Source organism: Syzygium oleosum, unplaced genomic scaffold, assembly GCF_021117445.2.
Source record: "Syzygium oleosum isolate NSW1041296 unplaced genomic scaffold, Sole_v2.1 Sole_v2.27, whole genome shotgun sequence".
NCBI lineage: Eukaryota > Viridiplantae > Streptophyta > Magnoliopsida > Myrtales > Myrtaceae > Syzygium > Syzygium oleosum.
Window position 1 is genome coordinate 4,707,651 of NW_026607511.1, and position 23,075 is coordinate 4,730,725.

A 23,075-nucleotide genomic window follows, 5' to 3' on the forward strand; every position below is an offset into this window, starting at 1 on the left:
CATCAAAATCAATAATCCAAAAGCACTATGTGGCAAGACATAATCCAATCGCATAAATCTTTAAGAGTCACATTTCCAAGGAATTTATTCAACATGTTTAGCTCTTTATTTTGCGTCATGATCAGATAACTCCTCACTTCAGTTTTCGAATGAAATATCTTGAAAGAAAAATCAAGAGACCTAGCAGTAAGGCATCTGCTCTCACTAGAAAAATGTCTATATATCTCATCTGAATCACACAATATTTAGATGACTTTAAGGGCCGCGCTGTTTCGCTCGTAGTTGTGAAACATATTTCAATATTAAACTGGAAATCGGTTCTAAAACCGGTGAAGTAGGGTAACGTGATATAGGCTTTTTACTTTTTTGTACATTATCTCAAAACCAGTTCTCAAACCGGTTCTAAAACAGGATTGGGTTGGTTTTTACTTGGAACCGGAAACCGGACCGGTTTTAACCGGTTCCCAAAAAATGAAACCGGTACCCGGACCGGTTCTTGTTAGAACCAGTTCCCGGACCTGTTTTTCGAGTGGGCTGGTCCGGTTTCTGGGTAAATCTAGTCCAGTTGCACACCCCTAGTTCTTATTATACATCAAACCCCTATCTCTTTGCATTATGTCTGCATAAAAATAAAAAAAAATTCTCCTAAATTATTAAACATATCATATCTATTGTTTAATATTGTTAATTAAAACCATAAAATTCCAAAAATTACAATTATGTTTTTTACGAAACAATTACTTTAAACTTGAAAAAAATGCAAAAATTACCATATCAAGAAGACTTACCAAATATTTGACTGAAATCTTTGTAGTAGAAAGTGGACAATTTGATGAGAATTGCAACGTTCACTTGGATTGCGAGACCTTCGATTGGACACGTACCTAAAATAAAAACAAATTACATAAGATTCATCTATTAAATATATTTTATTTTTTCCTTTCTTCTTAGTCGGTCGCCGGTCCGACGACCGGCGAGGGTCAGCCTCGCCGCCGGCGAGCTCCCCCAAAACTCTCCCAGATCTGGGTGAATTTCCAACGAATTTTGTAACGAATTTCTATTAAGCCAAACAATAAGGTGTTTTTCAATTCGTTGCAAAATTTCGTTGCAACGAAATTTGTACAAACCAAAATTAATGAACCGGTTTTTTGAATTCGTTGCAAAATTCGTTGGAAATTTTCCAACGAATTTTGCAATGAATTTATATTAACCCGAATAATAAGGTGTTTTTTTAAATTCGTTGTAAAATTGGTGGGAAATTTCCCACGAATTTTGCAACGAAATTAGTACACAACAAAATTAATATACCGAAAATTGAAATTCGTGGCAAAATTCGTTGGAAATTTCCAACGAATTTTGCAACGAATTTCAAATATGCAGAACAATAATGTGTTTTTTGAATTCGTTGCAAAATTCATGGGAAATTTCCAATGAATTTTGCAACGACTTTCGATTAACCTGAACAATAAGGTGTTTTTTCAATTCGTTGCAAAATTCGTGGGAAATTTCCAACGAATTTTGCAACAAATTTCTATTATGCCGAACAATATAAACGTGTTTGTGAAATTCGTTGCAAAATTCGTTGGAAATTTCCCACGAATTTTGCAACGAATTTCAAATATGCAGAACAATAATGTGTTTTTTGAATTCGTTGCAAAATTTGTTGCAAATTTCCAACGAATTTTGCAACGAATTTCGATTAACCCGAACAATAAGGTGTTTTTTCAATTTGTTGCAAAATTCGTGGGAAATTTCCCACGAATTTTTCAACGAAATTAGTACACAACAAAATGAATATACCGAAAATTGAAATTCGTTGCAAAATTCGTTGGAAATTTCCAACGAATTTTGCAACGAATTGAACATTACAATTATGTTTTTTAAGAAACAATTACTTTAAACTTGAAAAAAATGCAAAAATTACCATGTCAAGAAGACTTACCAAGTCTTTGACTGAAATCTTTGTAGTAAAAAGTGGACAATTTGATGAGAATTGCAACGTTCACTTGGATTGTGAGACCTTCGAATGGACACGTACCTAAAATCAAAATAAATTACATAAGATTCATCTATTAAATATATTTTATTTTTTCCTTTCGTTTTCTTTTACTTTTTTTTTCCTTTCTTCTTAGCCGGTCTGGCGAGCTCGCCGGTCCGGCGACCGTCGAGCTCGCCGGCCATGGCGAGCTCGGCCCTCGCCAGTGTTGGCGAGCTCCCCCAGAACTCTCCCAGATCTGGGCGTGTTCTGGGGGAGCTTGCCGGCGGCGAGGCTGGCCCTCGCTGGCACTGGCGAGGGCAGAGCTCGCCATGGCTGGCGAGGGCCAAGCTCGCCATGGCTGGCGAACTCGACCTCGCCGGCCATGGCAAGGGCCGAGCTCGCCCGCGGCAAGGCCAGGCGAGCTCGAGCTCGCCGGCCATGGCGAGGGTCGAGCTCGAGCTCGCCTGGCCTCGCTGCGGGCGAGCTCGGCCGTCGCCATGGCCGGCGAGCTCGAGCTCGCCTAGATTTGGGCGAGCTCAATCTCGCCGGCCACTAGCGAGGGCCGAGCTCGCCATGGCCGGCGAGCTCGAGCTCAGCCCTCGCCATCATCCCATGCGAGGCTAGCCCTTGTCGGCACTGGCAAGGACCGAGCTCACCGGCCATGGCGAGACTAGCCCACCTGGGCGTCGGCGAGGTCGACTAATGGCCATGGCCAGCTCGCTAGACCTCGGCCCATAGCCGGCGATATCTCCGGCGACCGCCCAAACCAGTAAGGAAGGGAAAAACAAAAATTCAATAACACAAAAAAATACAAATTCAGCGATGAATAGTTTTGCGACAAACCGTTTTCGTCGACAATTAGTCACGAAATTAGCCACGACACTTACTGGAAATATAAAGATTTACCGAAATTGACTCGCGCGTGTGCAAATAGGTAAATCGAGAAAAACAAAAGAGAAAGACGGAGAGAGAATAGCGAGGGAATATGACGAATCGGTCGAGAGAGAGAAATTGGGGGTGGGTATAGATATAAAATTTTTCGTCATTAATTTCCGACGAATTTTGCGACGGAAAGTTTTTCGTCGCTAATTTCCGACGAATTTTGCGACGAAAAATTTTTCGTCTCTAATTTTTGACGAATTTTGCGACGAAAAATTTTTCGTCGCTAATTTCCGACGAATTTTGCTTTTCGTTGGAAAAGTTGTCGCAAATTTGCAACGAAAATTTTTTCGTCGCAAATTTTCGTGGCAAAAATCCAGTTTTTTTTGTAGTGGGTGCTCAAGCAACCAATTTCTGTAAACAACAGTAACACTAATCCGAATGACCAGAATCCTTACACTAAGTCACAACCAATTAGATGCTATAAGTGTAACGAACTGGGTCATCGTTCAAGCGATAACCTACAGCAGAAGATGGCCAATGTTGTCAATCACAACGACGAAACATACGAAGATGAGTGGGTGGATGAGGAAGATGTGGAGGACGAAGAGAGTGAGCATGTCAACTGCATCGTTAGGCGACTATTACTTGCCCCGCGAAAAGAGGATACCCAGCAAAACAATCTTTTTCGTGCTCGTTGTACCGTCAACGGCAAAGTTTGCGATGTCATCATTAACAGCGGTAGCTGTGAGAACATTGTGTCCAAGGCCCTGGTGGACCACTTATAGCTAAAAACAGAGTTACATCCCTCCCCTTATACAATCGGGTGGATTCGTAAATGGGCAAAAGTCAAGGTAACGTAATTATGCCGTTTACCTATTTCAATTGGAAAGTCCTATAAGGACACTATTATTTGTGATGTGGTGGAGATGGATGCATGCCATGTCTTGCTGGGACGACGGTGGCAGTACGACATTGATATCATCTACCGAGCTCGGGAGAACACCTACTTCTTTGTGTGGGAAAAGACAAAGATTACTTTGAAACTGTGGAGTAACACTCCCCAGACCCGAAGGAGCAAAGTGCGGGTGTTATGCTAAATGTCCGTAAACGTGAAGGGATGTATATGATTATGGAAAAAGGTGATCAACAAGCTGTTATTCCCATTCCCGAGGCTCTTCAATCGTTGTTAAAAGCATTTAGCAATGTCATTTCGGATGATCTACCTATCGGATCATCTTCCCTTGAGGGATATCCTGCAATATATGGGCCATAAACCAGCCCATTATTTTATAAGTTAAGTCCAAAGCCTAGCCCATTTTCTCCCTCCTCCAATAAATCATGCGTTGGAAGCTTAAAGAAAGGAAAGAAGAAGCAGTAAGCGGCAGAGCTCAAATCAGAAGTAAGAGTAGCTCGATCGCAGAGAAGAGTGGAAAAGGGGAAAAAGAGGGAGAGAAGAAAATTTCTGCACGTTCACAATCCGAACGTCCCAACAAGGTGAATCAATTACGAATCGCAATGCCTGGTGAGTAATCAAGCTGATTATTTGTTTAATTGGAGTAATTTTCGGGTTAGGGCTCAAATTTTGGAGTTGGGTGAAATTCGAGTGGCGAAGTTCGGTTTTTGACTCGTTGAGCTGCGTATATATATAGAATTGGTAGTTTATGGGGTGATGGAGCCGTGGGATTTTACTGAACTCGATTCGCACTTACGGTTTGCCTGAAACGAAATTTTTGAAGTTGAGCGCATGTGGTGAACAGTGCGCGACCAGCTGCTTTCATGCCAATTTTTGTCGCCTTCTGGCATGAGTTTGGGTCGGCCAAATTAGGGTTCTTGTAGTCCTTTGATTGGGTTTCATTTTGACTATAAGCTCGCTTGGAACGGAGTTTGGTGCAAAAGTTACGGCCCAACCAAGTTTCGCGCTCAAGCTCCAAGTTGCGGAAGGTTTTGGATAATCGCTTCGCACAAGCGATTTGTGGGCACCTTTCAGTTGTCTTATTAGCGTTTAAGCGTCGTTCAGCCATTTCGTAGTTACCGTAGTATTTTACTTAGTTTTGACGTCGATTCTCGTTTAATTGTTAAGATTACGAGATTATCGGTTCGAGTGAACATTGTTGTTTAGTTTTGGGGTATTTTCAGGTGAGTGGTGCTATCTTTTCTATAAATTTATAAACTCATGTCTTAAAAATGATAAAGATTTGAGTATCGTATGAGTTAATAAGTATGTTTCGTGCATAAAAATTAGGATCGAGCAATTACTACCATTTTGCATTTGAAAATGATTTGAGAACTGAATTATGAAAGGTGTTGAGAAAGTTATATATATATATATATATATATATATATATATATATATATGAATTGTTTTACGAACTGGTTTATGAAGGGTTATGAAAGAGTTTGAGAAATGTCATGTGAAATGTATTTTACCACCCGTCTGGGTGGCGCTGCTGGAGCGCGCACTCTTCCTCTCGCAAAAGGTTGAGTGTTCGAATCTCGGGCGCCGCAGGGTGACTTAACTGGTGGCACGTGTGTGGTGGCTAGCACGTGTCGCCCCCAGGGTTTACTCCCCGGCTGTCGGCCGTGCGGGGGTTCCCTGGGTTATCAAAAAAAACAAAAATGTATTTTGAAGATTAAATGCTTTGGTTTGTAAAATCAAAATATGATATTTTTTCTGGATTAGCTTTGTGAATTGTGAAGAATATTGTTGTGAGTTTGTGTTGGTGCTCAATATCGTTGTGAGCCTAATAAGGGGTTTGTGGGTATGCGCATACTAGTTTAGGATATCTTTGTGGGCCGGGCCACAGGCTTATAGTAGGTGGAGACCTTGCCAACGGGGGAATCTTGGTCGCCTTATCACGGGGAGAAATGCATGATCATGATTTGATAGTGAGCAATAGATTGATCGATGGATAGACCATCGATGTGTTTTTTGCTGTGCCATGGCAAATCCTTTAAAGCGATGGCAGTGCGGCTGCTGCTCAAAAAGGATAATATCGGGTCGGGTTGAGAGATGCCAGTACGGCTACGCCTCTACCCCGAGCGAGGTCTTTTATGATGACATTCATCAATGGAATAGACCATTGACGTGTGATTTGAGATTGACCAATGGAATGGACCATTGGTTTCTACTTTGATGTTGTTGATTTAAATGAGTATTTTCTGATTCGTATAAAGTTATGTTGAAATGAAACAACCTTTATGTGACTAGATATGTATTTGATATCTTGAGTTTGGCTTCTGAAATTCTTGTATGGATTTATGTGTTCATGTATAGTGATTGCTCCATCTGCTTAAAAGAGATGCACTGTTTACTGAGCTGTGGTTGCTCACCCCTTTCTTTTCTCAATCTTTTCAGGTTCTTTGGTTGGTTGCCAATAGAGCGAGAACGATGTTGTGGGGATTTTTGGATGGTTTGAGGCTGTGTCTTTCGGGTGGAAGGATGGCCGTGTCATCCTCCATCCTGGTAAGTTCCGGGGGGTGACATATTCAACATGAGATTGACTTTCTTCTAGGAGCGAGCCTCTTAATTTGCTGCACTACCGGATGAACCCGAAGGAGAACCAGATTTACAAGACTAAGTGGGAGAACTCCTTCGAAAAGGCTTCTTGCATGAGAACTTGAGCCCTTGTGCAGTTCCCGCACTCCTCACACCGAAGAAAAACGAGAGCATATGTTTGTGCATTGATAGCCGCGCAATTAATCGGATTACTGTCAAATACCGATTTCCAATCCCTCGCCTGGATGACATGCTCGACCGGCTTGTTGGATCGAAGGTCTTTACAAATATTGACTTACGTAGTGGATACCACCAAGTCCACATCCGCCCCGGCGACGAATGAAAAACTGCCTTTAAAACAAGTAAAGGGTTGTACGAATGGTTTGTCATGCCGTTTGGCCTCACCAATGCACCCAGCACCTTCATGCGTTTGATGACTCAGGTCCTCAAACCTTTCATTGGCAAGTTCGTGGTGGTATATTTTGATGACATCCTCATATACAGTCCAGATGATCGACAACACATGGAGCATCTAAAGATGTCTTGTTGGCCTTGCAGAAGAGCCAATTGTACATTAATATGAAGAAATGTAGTTTCACGACTGACAAACTCCTTTTCTTGGGGTATATTGTTGGAGCAGAAGGCCTCCAAGTTGATGCACAAAAGGTAGCTGCTATTCGCGATTGGCCAGCTCCCCAAACCATTGGGGAGGCGTGTGGCTTCCACAGGCTCACGACATTCTACCAACGCTTTCTCCGAAATTTCAGTAGCGTCGATCACTGAATGCTTAATTTCATTGAGGTGATGAAGCAGAAGCAGCTTTGCTCTCATTAAAGAGAAACTTTCCACGGTACGAGTACTGATGCGCCCAGACTTTGAAAAGGTATTTGAATTGGACTATGATGCCTCTGGAGTAGGCATAGCCGTTGTTCTCTCCTAGGAAGGTAAACCTATTGCTTATTTTCGCGAGACATTTAATTATGTCCGTAGGCGATAGTCTACCTATGAACAAGAGTACTTTGCTGTAATACGAGCCATCAAACATTGGCAACCCTATGTTTATCAACATAAGTTTGTCCATAACACTGACCATCAAGCACTCAAGTATATCAAGAGTCAAAAGCATATGAATCGAATGCATGCACGTTGGGTTTCCTTTGTGGAACAATTCAACTTCGTGCTTCGACACAAGGCGGCCCACTTGAACAAAGTCGCTGATGCACTTAGACGTCATATTGTAACACTCGTCACCATGCGCACCGACGTTGTGGGATTTGATCACCTTTGTGCCCTTTATGCCGGGGATGAGGACTTTCAAGACATTTGGGATAAGTGTTCTACGACAGGCTCTCATGGCGATATGATCATTCAAGATAAATTCTTGTTTTTTGGCAATAGGTTGTGCATCCCTCGCAGCTCTTTACGAGAACAACTCATTCGAGAGCTCCATGGTAGCACCCTTGGAGGACATTTGGGTCGAGACAAAACTGTTGCCTTGGTTGAAGAGCGGTACTATTGGCCTCAACTGAAGCGAGGTGTTGGCGATTTGTGAAAAAGTGCTACATCTATCAGAATGCCAAAAGCCACTCGTAAAACACTAGTCTTTACACCCATTTACCTATTCCTTAAGGACCTTGGGTAGACATTTCAATGGATTTTGTGTTGGGCCTTTCCCAAACCTAGCGAGGTATGGATTTTGTTTTTGTGTTGGTGGATAGGTTCACAAAGATGGTACACTTTATTCCTTGCAAAAAAACTTGCGATGCTTCCCATGTGGCAAGCCTATGCTTTCGGGAAGTAGTCCGCCTGCATGGTGTGCCCAAAACAATCACATCATACCGTGACACCAAGTTCCTCAGTCATTTTTGGCCTGTGGCACTTATTTGGGACGGATTTACAGTATAGTATCTCTTTCCATCCCCAAACTGACGGTCAAACTGAAGTCGTCAACCGTACTACGGCGGATATCATTCATTGCCTTTGTAGTGACATGCCAAAGCAATGGACTGATTGCTGCTGGCACAACTTTTCGGGCGAGGGACTGATTGCTGCTGGCACAGCTTCTATCATGGAAGCAATCGGGAAGAAAGATCTATGCAAATATCTGAGGTCTCTTTTCCAAGTGGCATAGCCAATTATGTCACTAGCTGATATTCATATACTGTTGTGAACGAGTAGCAGATCAATTCCATCAAGAAGATTAATTTTGCCAAATCTAAGAAGATTTAGATTTGATTTCCCTTGTGTTCTGCGTCAAATTGACTGAACATGGTTTTGTTTTCTTGCTGCAGGCTTGCACCAGAGTCTATTCAAAATCTTGAAGATCTTGTTAGAAGATTCTTTGGGTGTCTTCCTTGGGCCACAGTGCTCTGTATAAGTGCTGTTGATGGTTCTGATGCCAAGTTGTTGCAAGAGCTATTGCTGTATCCTTCTTATATCCATACATGGATGATTTTATCGCGCTTGAAGCACGGCTTGCAACCTATAGTTGTACTTATGCCCTTGGATCCAATTTTGGAAGGTACTTCCAGTTTGCTCCATGAATATCAGTTGTTGTAATCTTGCAGTACTTTTGATGCAGTCTAACATGGGAGTTAATTTGACTTAAACCTTTTCAAAATTCCTCAGATGATTTTGATGTAGTTTCAAATTCAGAAGACGAATCTAGCAACAAGAAATCGCTGGATAAACATTGGCATTGTCCCTGGGGTTCCAGCGTGGTCCACGATGTAGTTCCAGCATTTAAGGAGACACTGGAGGAAAATTACTTGTCATGTTCTCTCCATGCTTTGGAAGATACAAAGGTAAATAGGCTGTTATGGTGGACTAAGAGAAAGAATCTTGATCTCCGCCCGGGTAAATTGCTGGGGTGAGTTCTTCCAAGCCTGCTCGGCCAGTAGGCAGGCATGGTCATTACAGTTATGATGATACTTCTCATTTTTTTACGTTCTTTATTTTTGCAGTGTTGCTGTTGCGGCATTCTGTCCATAAGCTTGAAATTAGACTAATGCTATTTGCTTATGTTTTGTCGACACAAACTAGGAAATTAGAAAAATCATGGTTGGCACCTTGGAGATGCCTGCTTCTTGCAGGATTGTTGAATTGCACACGAATGGAGACTGTGTTAAATAAACTGGTTCATGACCTGAAACATAAGTGCAAAATCAAAATTGACGCAGGTTTGCTTTAGGTTATACTTGGAGGGGTAAAATTGGACAGTAAAAGGGAAGCTTTAATACCACTATTACGGTCAGACAGAACTTGCTATGTTGGTAGCATAAATCAATATGTCGAAGAAAGGGGCAGGATTCCATCGTTTGCATGTAAAGGATATGGTGAATTGTCTGAGCTGGCGTGTCAATTGATTCATGAAGCAATAAAGGAGCTTGAAGAGGAAGATCATATGTATAGAGAGCCAATTATTTTAGTGTCGGATAGCGAGGTGCAGGTTTGTCTGCCACTCCCTTAACTTTTCATCTAATATTAGACTTAGTTCTCTAACTTTTCCTGCCTAAAGGGTGACTTATTTGATTGAATTCTTGCAGTATCTGATTTTAAAACCAATTTTGGTAGTTATTTCTTTAGGTGGCAGAGTTTTTGGGCTAGGGGCCATATTAAAATGTATATTCCTCCAAGTAATTTCTTTTTTTTGTTACACTTTCTTTTATGCTATCGAAAGGCAAAAAGTTGAATTTCTAGTGTCATGTGGTTCTCAATTCTCAACCATAAGTGCACATAATGCTATCAACATAAAATTGAGGTTTGGCCTTATGTTGGTATTTCCCCCTTTTTATGTGGGAAAGTTTGTCTTAGTTGTGCCGCAAACCAACAAGGTGCCGTCTATTATCTGCACCGTTATATTCCACTAGAAAATGTCTTTAGAAATGTTGTCATAGGCCATATGGAGTATTTAGATCTTTCATAAGATTTGACAGGAAATCGAGCGCAATGACATAAAAGGATTCATAGAGCTCACCCCTCCTAGTGAGGTAATGCTTATTTTGTTGTCGTAATTTTCTTGATTGGGGTTGTTTCACTAGTTATGGGGCATGTTGTAGTTTTTCCTTTATTGTCTTGCTTAGCAATCTTCATTCGATTCCACATACAATTTTCTGCAGATGCTCCCATGGGAGAACTTGCCGGCTCTAAGAAACCAGGAGGTTTATCGTATGCCTTCTGTAGGCAGCATTTTCCTGACACTGGATAGGAGCTCTCAGCGTGAGGAGCAGCAAGTTGGACCTCCTATTGCTTCTTTTCCTTTTATAGATCCGTTAGATGCATATTATCTGTTGAATCCCAGTGGCGATCTCAGCAACACGCAAGTTGAATTTGAGAACTGGTTTAGAGATCAAAAGCTGAAGGTACTCTTTGTAGTCTATAATAAATGAACAGAGAATGAACGAAAATGCACCAGAGAGAACCTCCAACTTGAAATAGATTGCATCTTTCGGTTGACACTAGAGAATATGACGGTCATAACGTTAAATTGTTAGTGTTTATTTAGACGAAATCTAATGTGATTCACCAAACAGGGTAATGCCGGTTTTGCACCTGTGCCGAAAGAATTGGCCCTTGCCTTGACAAGCCATGACCTCTTTATATATTTTGGCCATGGGAGTGGTAAATTTCCTTATTTTGCTCTGAATTTCGACCTACTCTTGGAACTGATATATAATTCTACTACATATTCAACATGACATTGAAATGTTACATCGGGATTTTCTGACACAAGATCGCAATATATTCCACGTCATGAGATTCAGAAGCTAGACACTTGTGCTGCTACTCTTCTAATGGGGTGTAGTAGCAGTTCTCTGCTTCGTAATGGGCATATGTTCCGGAAGGTACATCAGTGTCCTACCTCTTAGCCGGTTCTCCTGTCATTGTTGCCAACTTATGGGAAGTGACCGACAAGGACATCGACCGGTTTGGGAAGGCCATGCTGGATGCATGGATACTTGTCACCATAAACCGATGATTGGATCATTCATGGGTCAGGCTCATGAAACTTGCACTCTGTCATTCTTAATCGGGGCATCGCCGGTATATTATGGTGTTCCCACAGGAATAAAGAGAAAAATGGATTTATAGCATTGTGGTTATTGTTACTCTGTCCTTGAATTTTCATTTCCTGACGAAAATTCTAGGCCTAGATAACCCTTTGCAGCTATACAATATAAGTATTCTGTATGTAAATATGATATGCGTATTGTTATATTTGATACGGATATGTGTTACAAATACGATGAAATACGCCTTTTACACCCGTCCATGATTAGTATATGGAGATCTCACAGTTCTCTTCTGGCTTGCCTGTTGAGCTCCGGAGACGAAGGTGCAACTTAGCCTTCTTTCTATTCTGTTTTACTCTTAACTTTGGGCTGTTGGTGTAATCAACCTGATCTGCAACGGTGAATTCAAAGCGTTGTGTCTTGTCATCAGTGTTTGTATGACCATGGTTCTCGAGCTGCCTTCGAGCATATGAACGGATTTGATTTTGTCGGGCTGAGTAATTCAAGGAGCATATGACAGGACCCTCGTGCTCAAATTCAAGGAGCTCGAGGAACTTGCCAACGAATGCAACAAGGCTGTCCGGAAGTAAGTTCTAATTCTTGCAGTTGCTGCAGTCTTGTTAATTTGTTCTTCTTTGTTGGTCTTGAAAGTTTCTATGTTATGTGCTTTTGGTATTTGGATGCCATCTTGGAAATGGTCTAATACTCGTAAGGTTGAAGCTGGGTATGTTTGCTATTTTGGGCTGTATACTTTACACTGGTTGAAATCTCATGGGATTCTTCAACATCAACAGACCTACATTCTCATGTGTTGGTGTGTTTGGATTTCTTCAGTGCTAGTTCTTGTGCCTATACTGACTCGGCACGTGATTGAGTTTAATTATTTTGATCTCATCAAGAAGTGATGCCGTAGTTTTTTTTATCTTTTCGTGCTAAATTGTTCTGAGGTTAATAACCATGAATAATGTGTCGAGTTATTCTATGTGCCATGTTTGAGGTTGTACAGCTTCCATTACGATGTTATCATCCCGTCGAGTGATTTCTTTCTTTTGGAGTGATTTTCTGTAGTCCTTCTCCTTCAACTACTCTTTTGTTTTGTGATTTTGGGTTAAAGCTTGGTTCAGATTACCAGTACGTGTTGAATGCAAAAGGGTCTACACCTGCGGAGGTGATGGGCATTGACTACAAGTCAACCCTAAAGCCGGCACTCGACATGCATGCCGATGACATCAACAAAAGCTCGGTGGAGAAACTTGAAGAGTTAATCATCTTTCAGCAACAGTCCAAAGAAACTGCTGCTAGAATTGAGGAGAAGAGAAACCGTGTCTTGCAACTTCATTCACGTGTTGAGGAAGTAAGTACTTGGATTAATTACCAACCCACGAAGTGTTCAAACTGTGCTTATCTCTTAGACCTGAAAGTTAGTTTTTGACTTCTTGATGAAAACTATGATACCAGATGAAATTAAAAATTTGTTGGTGAAACTGGAAAGAGAAACTGGCGATAACATCCAACTTAGTGTGGGGCGTATTGACTGGATCACAAGAGGTTGGTAATGTAGACTTTTGGCCGAGGGATTGAGTAGCAATAGCTTGTTCTGGGTAGTCAACGGAAGTTGAGAAAATTATTGTTGATTTTAGTATTGAAGAGTTATGATTCGGTGCTTGACATACTTTCAGATCAAAGCAGTCATAGAACTCACCATTACCTACACGAAGTAGGATTCTGTTGATGTTTGACATTATTTTTCTTTCTGTTAATGCTCAACATAATATGTGGAGCTGTTGAAGCATATGGTGTGGGTGTCCTTTGAGAACAAAACTAGCTAAAAAAAGTCGTGACTGGTGTCAGGAAACATATTGTAGGTTAACGCTTGCTGTACATAAAGAAGTGCTTAATCCCGTAACATCTGAAGGAAAATAGCGTCATATTACATCATGATAGTTAGCATAACGCAAGAATTTTTGGTCTACTTGCCTGTTCTTTCCCTGTCTTGGCAAAAGCTCTAATGCTAGAATTTGCGCAGCTTGAAGATCAAATGAATCTACTGAAGCAAGAAATGCAAGACTACATTCATAGATGTGCACTGGAGGTGCAAAGGATGGTGGAGGATGTTGAAGTAGAAGCTCATAACTTGAACATCGTGGAAAGAGAAGCTGCAGAGGTCTTGAAGGTATGGTATGGTTGAATCACTGAATTCTGGCACCGAAATATATGGCTGGAAATCTTTTGTCCTGAAAGTTAACAGAATTTAAGTCATACCACACAATCAGTGGCATTCCTCACTTCGGAACGTGATCGATTGATCTTCGGTAGAAGATTGTTCTTGCAGAGCAGGCATGTATAGTTTCATGCGGCGTGATTTGTTGTTACTACTTGTTTTTGTAGACATCTAAAATAAAGCAGCAGGAAGCCATCAAAGAAAGCGAAGAAGAAATCCAGAAGCGCGCTTTTGAGCTCTTTTCATTGGTTGATATGGTCTCAAAGCACGAAGAGTATATGGAATGCAAAATCTCCGAGATAAAGACCAATCTCTCGGAGACCGCTAATACTATCTCGGCAGACTACAGAGCCTCCTTGCCTGCACAAATGAGCTCAGTGATTTGAAGCATGTGAATCGTCAAAAATAGTAAGCTATACAATACCATCGTAAATCCTCGTTCTCTCGGTGTGTTTTGTTTTCTGATCAGGCAACTGCCATTCTATTGCTTGCTTCTCACCTAACTGGTGTCTCTGCGACTTGGGTACACAATTGCCTCATTATGCACATGCCTTACTGTACTTAAACAAGCGGAAGTGTCTTCTAGTCTTGTGAAAATGAATATGTCAATCCGGTCAAACTTTGTGGGGTTGTTTTTATTGCAATATTTGAGGTATCACAATGAAATACTTGGGCCAACGATTCCCTAAGGTTTGGGTGAGTCGGACGTAATCACGAAAGGGTGTTTCTTCGAATCGAGATGTTCACAACCGACTCGGCGGACACACCTTGTGTACAATAGAAAAGCTCCAGCAGCATATATTGTACTCTTGACAGATACTTTTAGACATGAATTGAGAAGAGTGCACGTTTGATTAACCCTCAAGGTGGGGAGATTCCCATCAAATTGAAGAAAATGAAGAGTGGATCTCAAATGCCAAGAGAAAAAGGTAGCCTCAGAAGTCAGAAACCCGATTGCCAACTTAAGTATAAATTTTGTGATGTCAACGTGAAGATTTGATCATTTACAAGCATAAATAGGATGAAAATGAATCGCCACTCTAAACTCCAATCGATATTTATGCAGTAGAAAATTTGGCCATCGGAAATAAACATTGAGAAAGGAAGGGAAAGGAAAGGAAAGGAAATGCTTGCCCAGATAGTGCCCTCATAACCCATTTATACACTCAGCCAAACACTACACACTCCCCATCAAGAGACATTTACAAAACAGGAAGATCTAAAATGGACAAAAATGAAACAAGGATAAAGAAGAACAAGAGGGGAGAAAAAAGTCTGGAAGGACTCTTGGGAAGCACGGCTATGTTTCCAAGAACCATCCCCCCTCCTAGATGTTGAGCGTGAGCGTATACCACAATTGTAAAATCAGTTTTCGCTCCTTGCGTCAACGGACCCGATTGTTGTCGGTACGAAATTTTCATAGCACGATACGAGCGCTGCTCTTGAAGCGACGTGCCGTTAAATAAAAACAAACGGAAAGGAAGCTAATGCGCATTCCGCCGCAGATCTGTGTGTCCAATCTTTGATCCTGTAGAAGTTGTGTGCACCTATCTACGCTTCCTAGAGGCAGAAAAATTGTCGTCAGATGCGCCGCCTCATCGCCATCTTTGTTTTCTTCCTTTCTTTCTAACGGAAAATATACACCATGACATGCTATTTGCAATTCCCAGATAAACAAGGCGTGCTCATCTCGAGCAGACGAAAGACACCAGAAAATCAGTTGCAGCCCAAGAATACCGTTCTTAAGGACAGTCGATCTTTGAGAAGCTCCAATTTAAAAGAGATGGCCCTCCACTGCCAAAGAGACGTTACCTGGCAGAAGAAAAAGTACTACATTATAAACTTGGCGACGCCTTTGGGAGTATTTGCCAGTCATCAATATGCCGCCGACCATCGAGTGGTTCAAAGAAATGCAGCTGCATTTCGAGTGTGCCACCAACGATTTAAGTAGGAGAAACTATGACGACACCCTCGGCATTTCGGCTTATAAGATTTACACAAACACCAGAGAAAGCTGACTACTGCTCCATCCTGTTTTTTCCTATCCAAATGTCTACCGCGACGAGTTAAAACTCTATAGCTGGAAGGACTTGGTCTGCAATCAAAACAACAAAAGGAGTCGTCTTAAAATCAAACAGTTTTGACACCATCGAGGAGGCTAAGAAAAGTCGATAGGCAACATGAAAAACATCTAATAACCGTCGCATCTGCCCTGATGCTTTAAAACGTGAGACCATTTGCTTTGGGAGACCAACAATCTTCCAAAAGACACCTGTCACGCCCCGACCCTCGAGCGCACTAACATCCCACCAAGGTCGTTATAAATGCGACGTCCCAGGATGCATCGCCGACCCAATCGAATTACTAATGATTAAACGCATGCGAAAGCGAATTAAAAACTCCCAATCATAACAACAGGGATAGTCAGGAAAACACACCTCAATTCAAACAACATCATCAGCAATACATCGGGTTAATATATTACAAGAACACCACGCGGACCTTCCCGATTACAACCGGAACAGTGCGGGTTAACCTAGCTCCTCTATCTACGAGGATAACCTCAAAAGTGTTCTCCCTCAAAAAGCCAGTTCCCAAGGAACGGTACGTGTACTCATATCGGATGACCTGAAAAGTGGTTAACAACAACGAATGAGATAAATCTCAGCGAGTTCACGACCTAAGCCTCGACTAGGAGGTCAACTCATCTCGGATGTACCTAACACATGCAACGATACATCGATGGCAGACAACTCAATATAGAACATACAGGTACTTCACAACACAATCACAGGCAACCTTACCTTGCCCTGGGCACATGCACACGCCCTGTACATTATGATTCACCGTATGCCATAATAATGCAATAAGCATATAATACAATCAGAATACGCATCAATTTTCTCAAGTACAATGCATTCACACGTGTCCCGATTATAAAGTGAAACCGCTTCGGCCCGTCCCATACCGTGCCTAGCAATTTCATCTCATAATCAAGCGCAATGCCACCATAATCTTTCACGCGTATTCCAATTACTACAGCCACACCAGGGGCTACGGCACAACCCGTGATATTCGCCTCAGGTTGGCAGTCTTCCGGTATATCCGGGCATCGTCCCGCCCCATCGGGCACGGCATCGTCTCACCCAACCACAATGACGGCATATCCCATAAATGGGTTCATTCCGAATCCGATTCGCGAATGACTACGTCTCCCCTGCTACCAGCGACGGCTTCCAATTACCAAATTGGGGACACCCGTTAGGGCCACGGCCAAACCCTAGGTTGGCGGTCATCCGGTATACGGTTTTCCGATATAACCGGGCACGAAAGGAACCTTTAGGTGATCATGCACACATAGCAATACTCAGGTTCCATCATTATAATTTTCAATAGCCGATGCAAGCATAATCTGTGCTAATACGTTGAAATATCCAACTTCTCCACATAAAAATGTACTAAAATATTCACACGTGATTATGCACATATCAATAAATTCCCAAACTTGGCATGCTTCTATATTCAAGTACCCACAACATATTTCTCACATAAAACTTAACAAATAAACCCGACACCTCAGGGTTTATTAATTAAATACCCGTAATTCTATATTTCACCATAACCAAACAATTCAATTTGGCATACAAACCAATATATAACGCAAATTCTAGCTTAGGCATCACAATTTAAGCCTAAAATAAACACAATTTAATTTCGGAATTTCCACAAAAATATTAATAAAATAATAATATTTTTAATTCCGAAAATTAATAAAATATTATTATTTAATTTCCGAAAATTAATAAAATAATAATATAATTAATCCAATAGATTATCACTAATCCCTAATCAATTAGTACTAAGCACAATTAACTTAAACTAATCCGCTCTAATGAAGTTTAACCTACTAAGCAAGGGATTAGTGCGAAAACTCACCCGTTTAAAATTCCGGAGACACCGGTGCGTCGGCGGCGGCGAGGGCTACGCTTTGCACGGTCCGGAATTGACACGGAAAGACGATGACGACTGAGTCTCGGCTGGACAGCAGCTTTGGGGCGGCTGTTTTTGGCTCGGCGGCCTTGAACCGGCGGCGAAAAAAGGGTTGAACGGGTGGTGCACGGCACCAGGAGAACACGGCGAGCTGCTGGTGGTTCAGTGGTGGTGTAAAGCAGCAAGAACAGCAGCCCAAAGGCTGTTCTGCTGGTTTGGCCGAGAAAGGAAGAAAAGGGGGAAGAAGAATGAAAATTGAGAGGAAAATGGAGAGATAGAAAAGAGAGAGGAAGGGGTGGTCGTGAAATGAGAGAGAGAGTGGGGAAAGAGAGACAAAAGAGAGATATTTCTCTCATTTAAGACAAGCCTTCAAAGTCCTCTTTCATCATTCAAAAATGCACAAAAGTCTTCTCTCTCTTAAATGCCTTTGTTTCTTTGTCATAAAAGCTAGAAGGGTATTTTGGTAATTTCACAAAGTATAAAAATACTTATATGCGTATACGAGCTAGAATTTCGTACGGGCTCGTATAATCAAATTTGGGCTCAAACGGATTATGAATGGGCTTGAAAATGCTAATGGGCTCAAACTTGGGCTTGAATTGAAATTGGGCTTGAAATTGGGTTCAATGGGCTAAATTGGGCCACTTGGGTTTGCCTTGGGCCCATGTGGCCGAATCACATTGGGCTTGAGGCCCAATGTGCCTTCGTCTGGCCCACTTCCTCGTGGGCTCAAATTCTCGGCCCGCTAAATCCTTTTCCGAGAATGTCGAGCAAACCGATAAACGAGCAAATCAATGAGGCGGTGTCCAATAATTTAGTTTTGAAATCCTCGGAGATTCGACATCCAAATTCGGATTCTAATTCTTGGTAAAAATCAATCAATTGCGACTTTAGTATATCTCAAACTAACGGGCGGCTTTTAGGAGTTACGCGAATTCGACCCGTGGTTGATTCGGTATCAAACCACGTTTAAGTTTTCTCGAACCATGGATGATCTCGATTGTCATGTAATTGCGAGGGGTCAATCACTAGTTCCAAAGTACGCGATCATCAGTCAATGGGTTTAGAATCGTTCGCAATACATACAACGGTCAAGCGGAATCACCCGCGATCCGATTATATACTATTGGCGAATCGTTTTATAACCATCCCTTGATCGGTCTATAATGGCTCAAAATTGTCCCTCGTCAATCCTTATGGTCGAATTATCAATCCCTGATCGAGTTCTCAGGTCGTGCGTATTTAATTCCTTAACAGCCTTTCCCAATCGGTTAGTCTCTCATGAGTGATCAATTCAGAGCGAGAATTACTAATAGTACATCGATTAAAATCATCATTTCATTACATTCCGAATAGGGTCGAATTTGAGGATGTCACAACACCCGCCCACAAAAGAAGATGAGGCCATTCAATTAAGTTGCTCCCTTAAGTAGTCCGGAACTTCCGTCCAGTGTCCAATAAAAGCTCTTGAGAGATGAGGCCACTTTGTGTTCGACAATTGCAGGAAGTACGAAGCATATTTATCCACTTCCGTTTCTCAAAGTGTTGTTGTCGCTGTCACGCTACCAAAACTTTCATGTTGATATTCCTAGATTCTGATATACGCTAAGGGAAACTGCAGCTATGGCTGTTTTCATGGCATGGACAGTCACTTGCTCACACCTCTCCCTTATGGAAATGCTGATTAACCTATCGCGCACCAATTAACCACTACGGAAACTTTCAGGACAATCTGGAGGCACAATTAAAACTCATGGAGAAAACCATAGAACATGACAAGTTTGTTAGGGAATTGGGAAATGGACCATAGACACTACAGATACTTGGACTGTTTGCTCCAATTTAAAAGTTTAGCGTAGACTGTTAAGAGTTGTAAGTCTTTGGAGAGTACAGATTTGGTAAGTTGATGGAGGTATCTTCAGGAGAAATGAATCGAAAAGGGATGGCATGGCCAAAACCTTATGACAATTCGATTTGTCAACGAGGTGGAGCAAAAAAATCAGAAGTAGATGGCTTCCTCACAAAGGGATGGTCTAGCAACTGCGCTGCGGAAGGCCGAACCTTCGGGTCTACACACAAGCATTTGCGTATGAAGTCCTGAGCGTCTGTTGATAAAGACTCCGGAACTTCAGGAAGGTGGCCCGCCCTGATTTCTTCCAATGCTTCCCACTGCCACAATAAGAAAGAACACGAAGCGGGGGCAATAGTGTTAATCATAAATCCAGGGGGCAACTAACATGTGACGGCTGGATAAACCAATAAGATCCATCGACAAATCTAAGCGCATCATACTTCGGGCAATCATCTGCCATGTTAACAACAGTTCACAGGGACCAACTGCATTAGTGTTTGCCAACTACTCCTAATTAAGCATAAGTATCTATTGCTTTTTGCTCGAAATTCTCGAGCGTCCTAAATTTGACGAAAAAGTAAAAGAGAGGGGGCGTTAGTTGCATGTTTTATGATGGCTTGAGTAGGATGGTACTACTTTTTCGCCTTTATAATAAACAAAATCCAAAGATAAGCACAAAGCAGTGCAACCTTCACAATTCACTCACAAGACCAGAGCACTCCAAACTTAAGCAGCAGCCATTCTATCAACAAAAGAGGGCTTCTGTGCCCTCGTGCCCAACATCAGTTAATTACCATCCCTGATGGAAAACTTACTACATGTATGGAGAAGTTGCCAACTAGACATAGAACACGAAAATCGTCATAATATTCGAAAGTTACCAACCAAATTGAGAAAGTACCTAACTTCCATATTAACCCACCTAAGCAGAGAAGACAACCATCCAGGTCAACGGTTGATTAAGAGAGAAGCGGCGGAGAATCAACACTCGAAGGTGATGAGGGAATCACCAAGGTCAATAATGGCGAGTGACAGATCGGAGGACAATTACACAATGAAAGGACACAGAAGGGAACAGCAAGCAATCACTGTCAGTGCTGCTCTCATCAAAACTGGAGCACAGATGGCGATGACGATGTTAGGATTTGAATCTCTCTTGGTTGCTCAAGTACCATGTGGCAGTGAAGGAGAAGATGGAGAGATTCTTGAGACTGAATGGTAGGGTTACACGTGTACCCAATATCTACAGGTGGGATACTATTTACATATTTACAATATGTGATAATCTCAACGCCTGCCACCGTACACTCAGTGTACACTTGTACTAGTGATTAAAAGTATTAGACAACAATGCCAAATTCCTTAAAAGAGAGTCAAGATTCAAATGTTCAATCGAGTTTTCACACCATGTTAACTAATCATTTGTTCTAGAATCCCAACCAACCATCGGCCATAAATACTATGCATATCCTTTTGACACGACCCTACTCTTGATGATTGTCATTGAATTCTCTGCCCTCTCTCTTTTCTATGTAGGTGGGGCAACTCGTTTTGCTTTCTCAAAATGACGGCCTAATGGACTCATCACAATATGCGCTCAACTTATGGTAGTGACTCCGGCATAACATGGACCTCGAGTAGGGGTGTTAACGGTTCAGCTCGGTTATGTTAACCGAGCCGAAATAAACTGAACCGGGAAAATAAAAAGAACGGTCATTTTTTCAATTATCCGAACCGGAAACCGAAAATGCAAGAAATTTTGGTTGGTTTCTAACACCCCTAAATTCTCGAGGATATAAAACATAAAAAGAAGGTTAATTACATACCAGTCCTAGGTGAGAATATGGAGGCTTGCGTGTTAACATCTCCAAAACAGTGCACCCAAGGCTCCAAATGTCAGCTGCCAACTCATAGCGCCCTTTATTCAAACTATTGACGACCTGCAGTAACAACCAACGAGGATGAAAAAGAAATGGGAAAGATATGTGCCTTCTAAAGCCAACGATGGTATCTTAAAACAATGGCAGCAGAGAGTGCAAACCTCAGGCGCCATCCATAGAAAAGTTCCTAAGCTGGTTTTAGCGGCACTCATTTCGGTGTCCTGTACGGATAAACACAGAGAGTTGATATGTTATCTTCGAAAAGTAAAGGGCAACACATGCTTCACTCTGTGCATGTCTATGCCTGTGTTTGTCGTGTGCGCACGAGTACGTATTTGTACATGCATCTTTGTTGCTCGCACGCTGTTTGTGTGTGCATACGTTTTTGAGCATGTGCCTTTGCTACTCGCGCATGCGCGCGCAGAGAGAGAGAGAGAGAGAGAGAGAGAGAGAGAGAGAGAGAGAGTTTACTTTCGCTGATGGGACATACCTTCGCCAATCCGAAGTCTGCAAGTTTCACAGATTCATTCTCATCAACCAGTATGTTAGCACATTTGATATCCCTACAGAATGAAGGAACTGGAAGCATGAGAAACCAGCATAGATGCAAGTAGGATATACAAAAGGTTAAAATTCTCATCCCTCTTCCACCTTCAACCATTCTCATGATAAAATAATCTTGTCTGTGCTAAATATTGCTGAACAAGCTCGTGATGTTACTTCGTCGTTTACTGATTATCACAAGAAATCTACTTCTCATAACACTAAATTTTGGTCTAAAGATTTGACAACTCCCTTAATCCACAAAAAGTATTTGGATAAGTAAAAGAATGTATTATCAAAAGGCACCATGGGGGTGTGCCATGAAACAAATATATATATATATATATATATATATATATATATATATATATATTTCAATGTGCTCTTTGTTTGGTTGTGATCTCTTTCCTTAACAAAATCAACCTTCCATCAGAAATGAGAAGTGGGAATCACTATTTCAATTAGTCAAAACTACTAATGCAAAATCAAGCATCTTTCTTCTACCTGTGTATCACTTTCCGGTCATGAAGATACTTTAAACCATTTAGAATTTGCCAAGTGAATTCGGGTACTTGGGGTTCTGTCAAGCGGCCTTTGTGATAAAGAGTTGAAAGTGAACCATTGGACATGAACTCAAGGAATACATAAAGCTTCCTGTCATCCTGAAAGAGAGTGAAAATCATGTATGTTAGAATATCCAACTCAAAAGTTCAAGCAATTAGGTGGAACAAGACAAAGTATGCAAGGCACATTGAAACTACGTAAACAAGCGATGTAGAATATTATAACATCCCCTCTCACGTGCAAACGGATTGAGAACAGCACATTGAACTGCTGAAAAGGAAGTCATGTACAGAAATAAACTGTGGTAGAACCTGGTTTTGAAATTGTGTCAGAACCCAAAAGATTATGCTCTTAGGTGGAAGGAGGCTACATGTATATAAGGCACATCGAAACCCCATAAACAAACTATATGGGATATTTTAACAAGATAAGTTAGAGACAACTGTACCAGATAGCAAATAAAATGAAACAAACATCAGTGACATTTACGTATTTCTCATCCTAATGATCCTGGATTTCTAGGCCTCTTTTAATGCCTAACTAATCATTGGATCAAGACAACACCCTTCCCCCAGCAATCAAGTGTACGAAGAACAGAGGTTCCTAGACAAGGCCCTGAGGAAATTACTTTCACAGGGACTAGGAATCATTGTTAAG

At 41.6% G+C, this 23,075-nt stretch overlaps 3 protein-coding genes and 1 pseudogene across 4 annotated transcripts in view; 2 read left to right on the plus strand and 2 right to left on the minus strand.

Moving 5' to 3' along the window:
• Positions 1–23,075, minus strand: part of LOC115692873 (mitogen-activated protein kinase kinase kinase 1-like) — a 49,781-nt gene that overhangs the window by 24,073 nt on the left and 2,633 nt on the right. The window lies entirely within an intron of this gene.
• Positions 9,408–11,485, plus strand: LOC115665685 (separase-like). The gene is made up of 3 exons (XM_056303498.1): positions 9,408–9,804; positions 10,475–10,717; positions 10,889–11,485. The coding sequence occupies exons 1-3, from the start codon at positions 9,760–9,762 to the stop codon at positions 11,051–11,053; spliced, it is 453 nt and encodes a 150-aa protein (XP_056159473.1). The 5' UTR covers positions 9,408–9,759; the 3' UTR covers positions 11,054–11,485.
• Positions 12,319–14,216, plus strand: LOC115692893 (kinetochore protein NDC80 homolog). Its single transcript, XM_030619864.2, has 3 exons — positions 12,319–12,722; positions 13,395–13,541; positions 13,757–14,216. The coding sequence occupies exons 1-3, from the start codon at positions 12,540–12,542 to the stop codon at positions 13,973–13,975; spliced, it is 549 nt and encodes a 182-aa protein (XP_030475724.2). The 5' UTR covers positions 12,319–12,539; the 3' UTR covers positions 13,976–14,216.
• Positions 19,348–21,913, minus strand: LOC130135115 (mitogen-activated protein kinase kinase kinase 1-like; annotated as a pseudogene).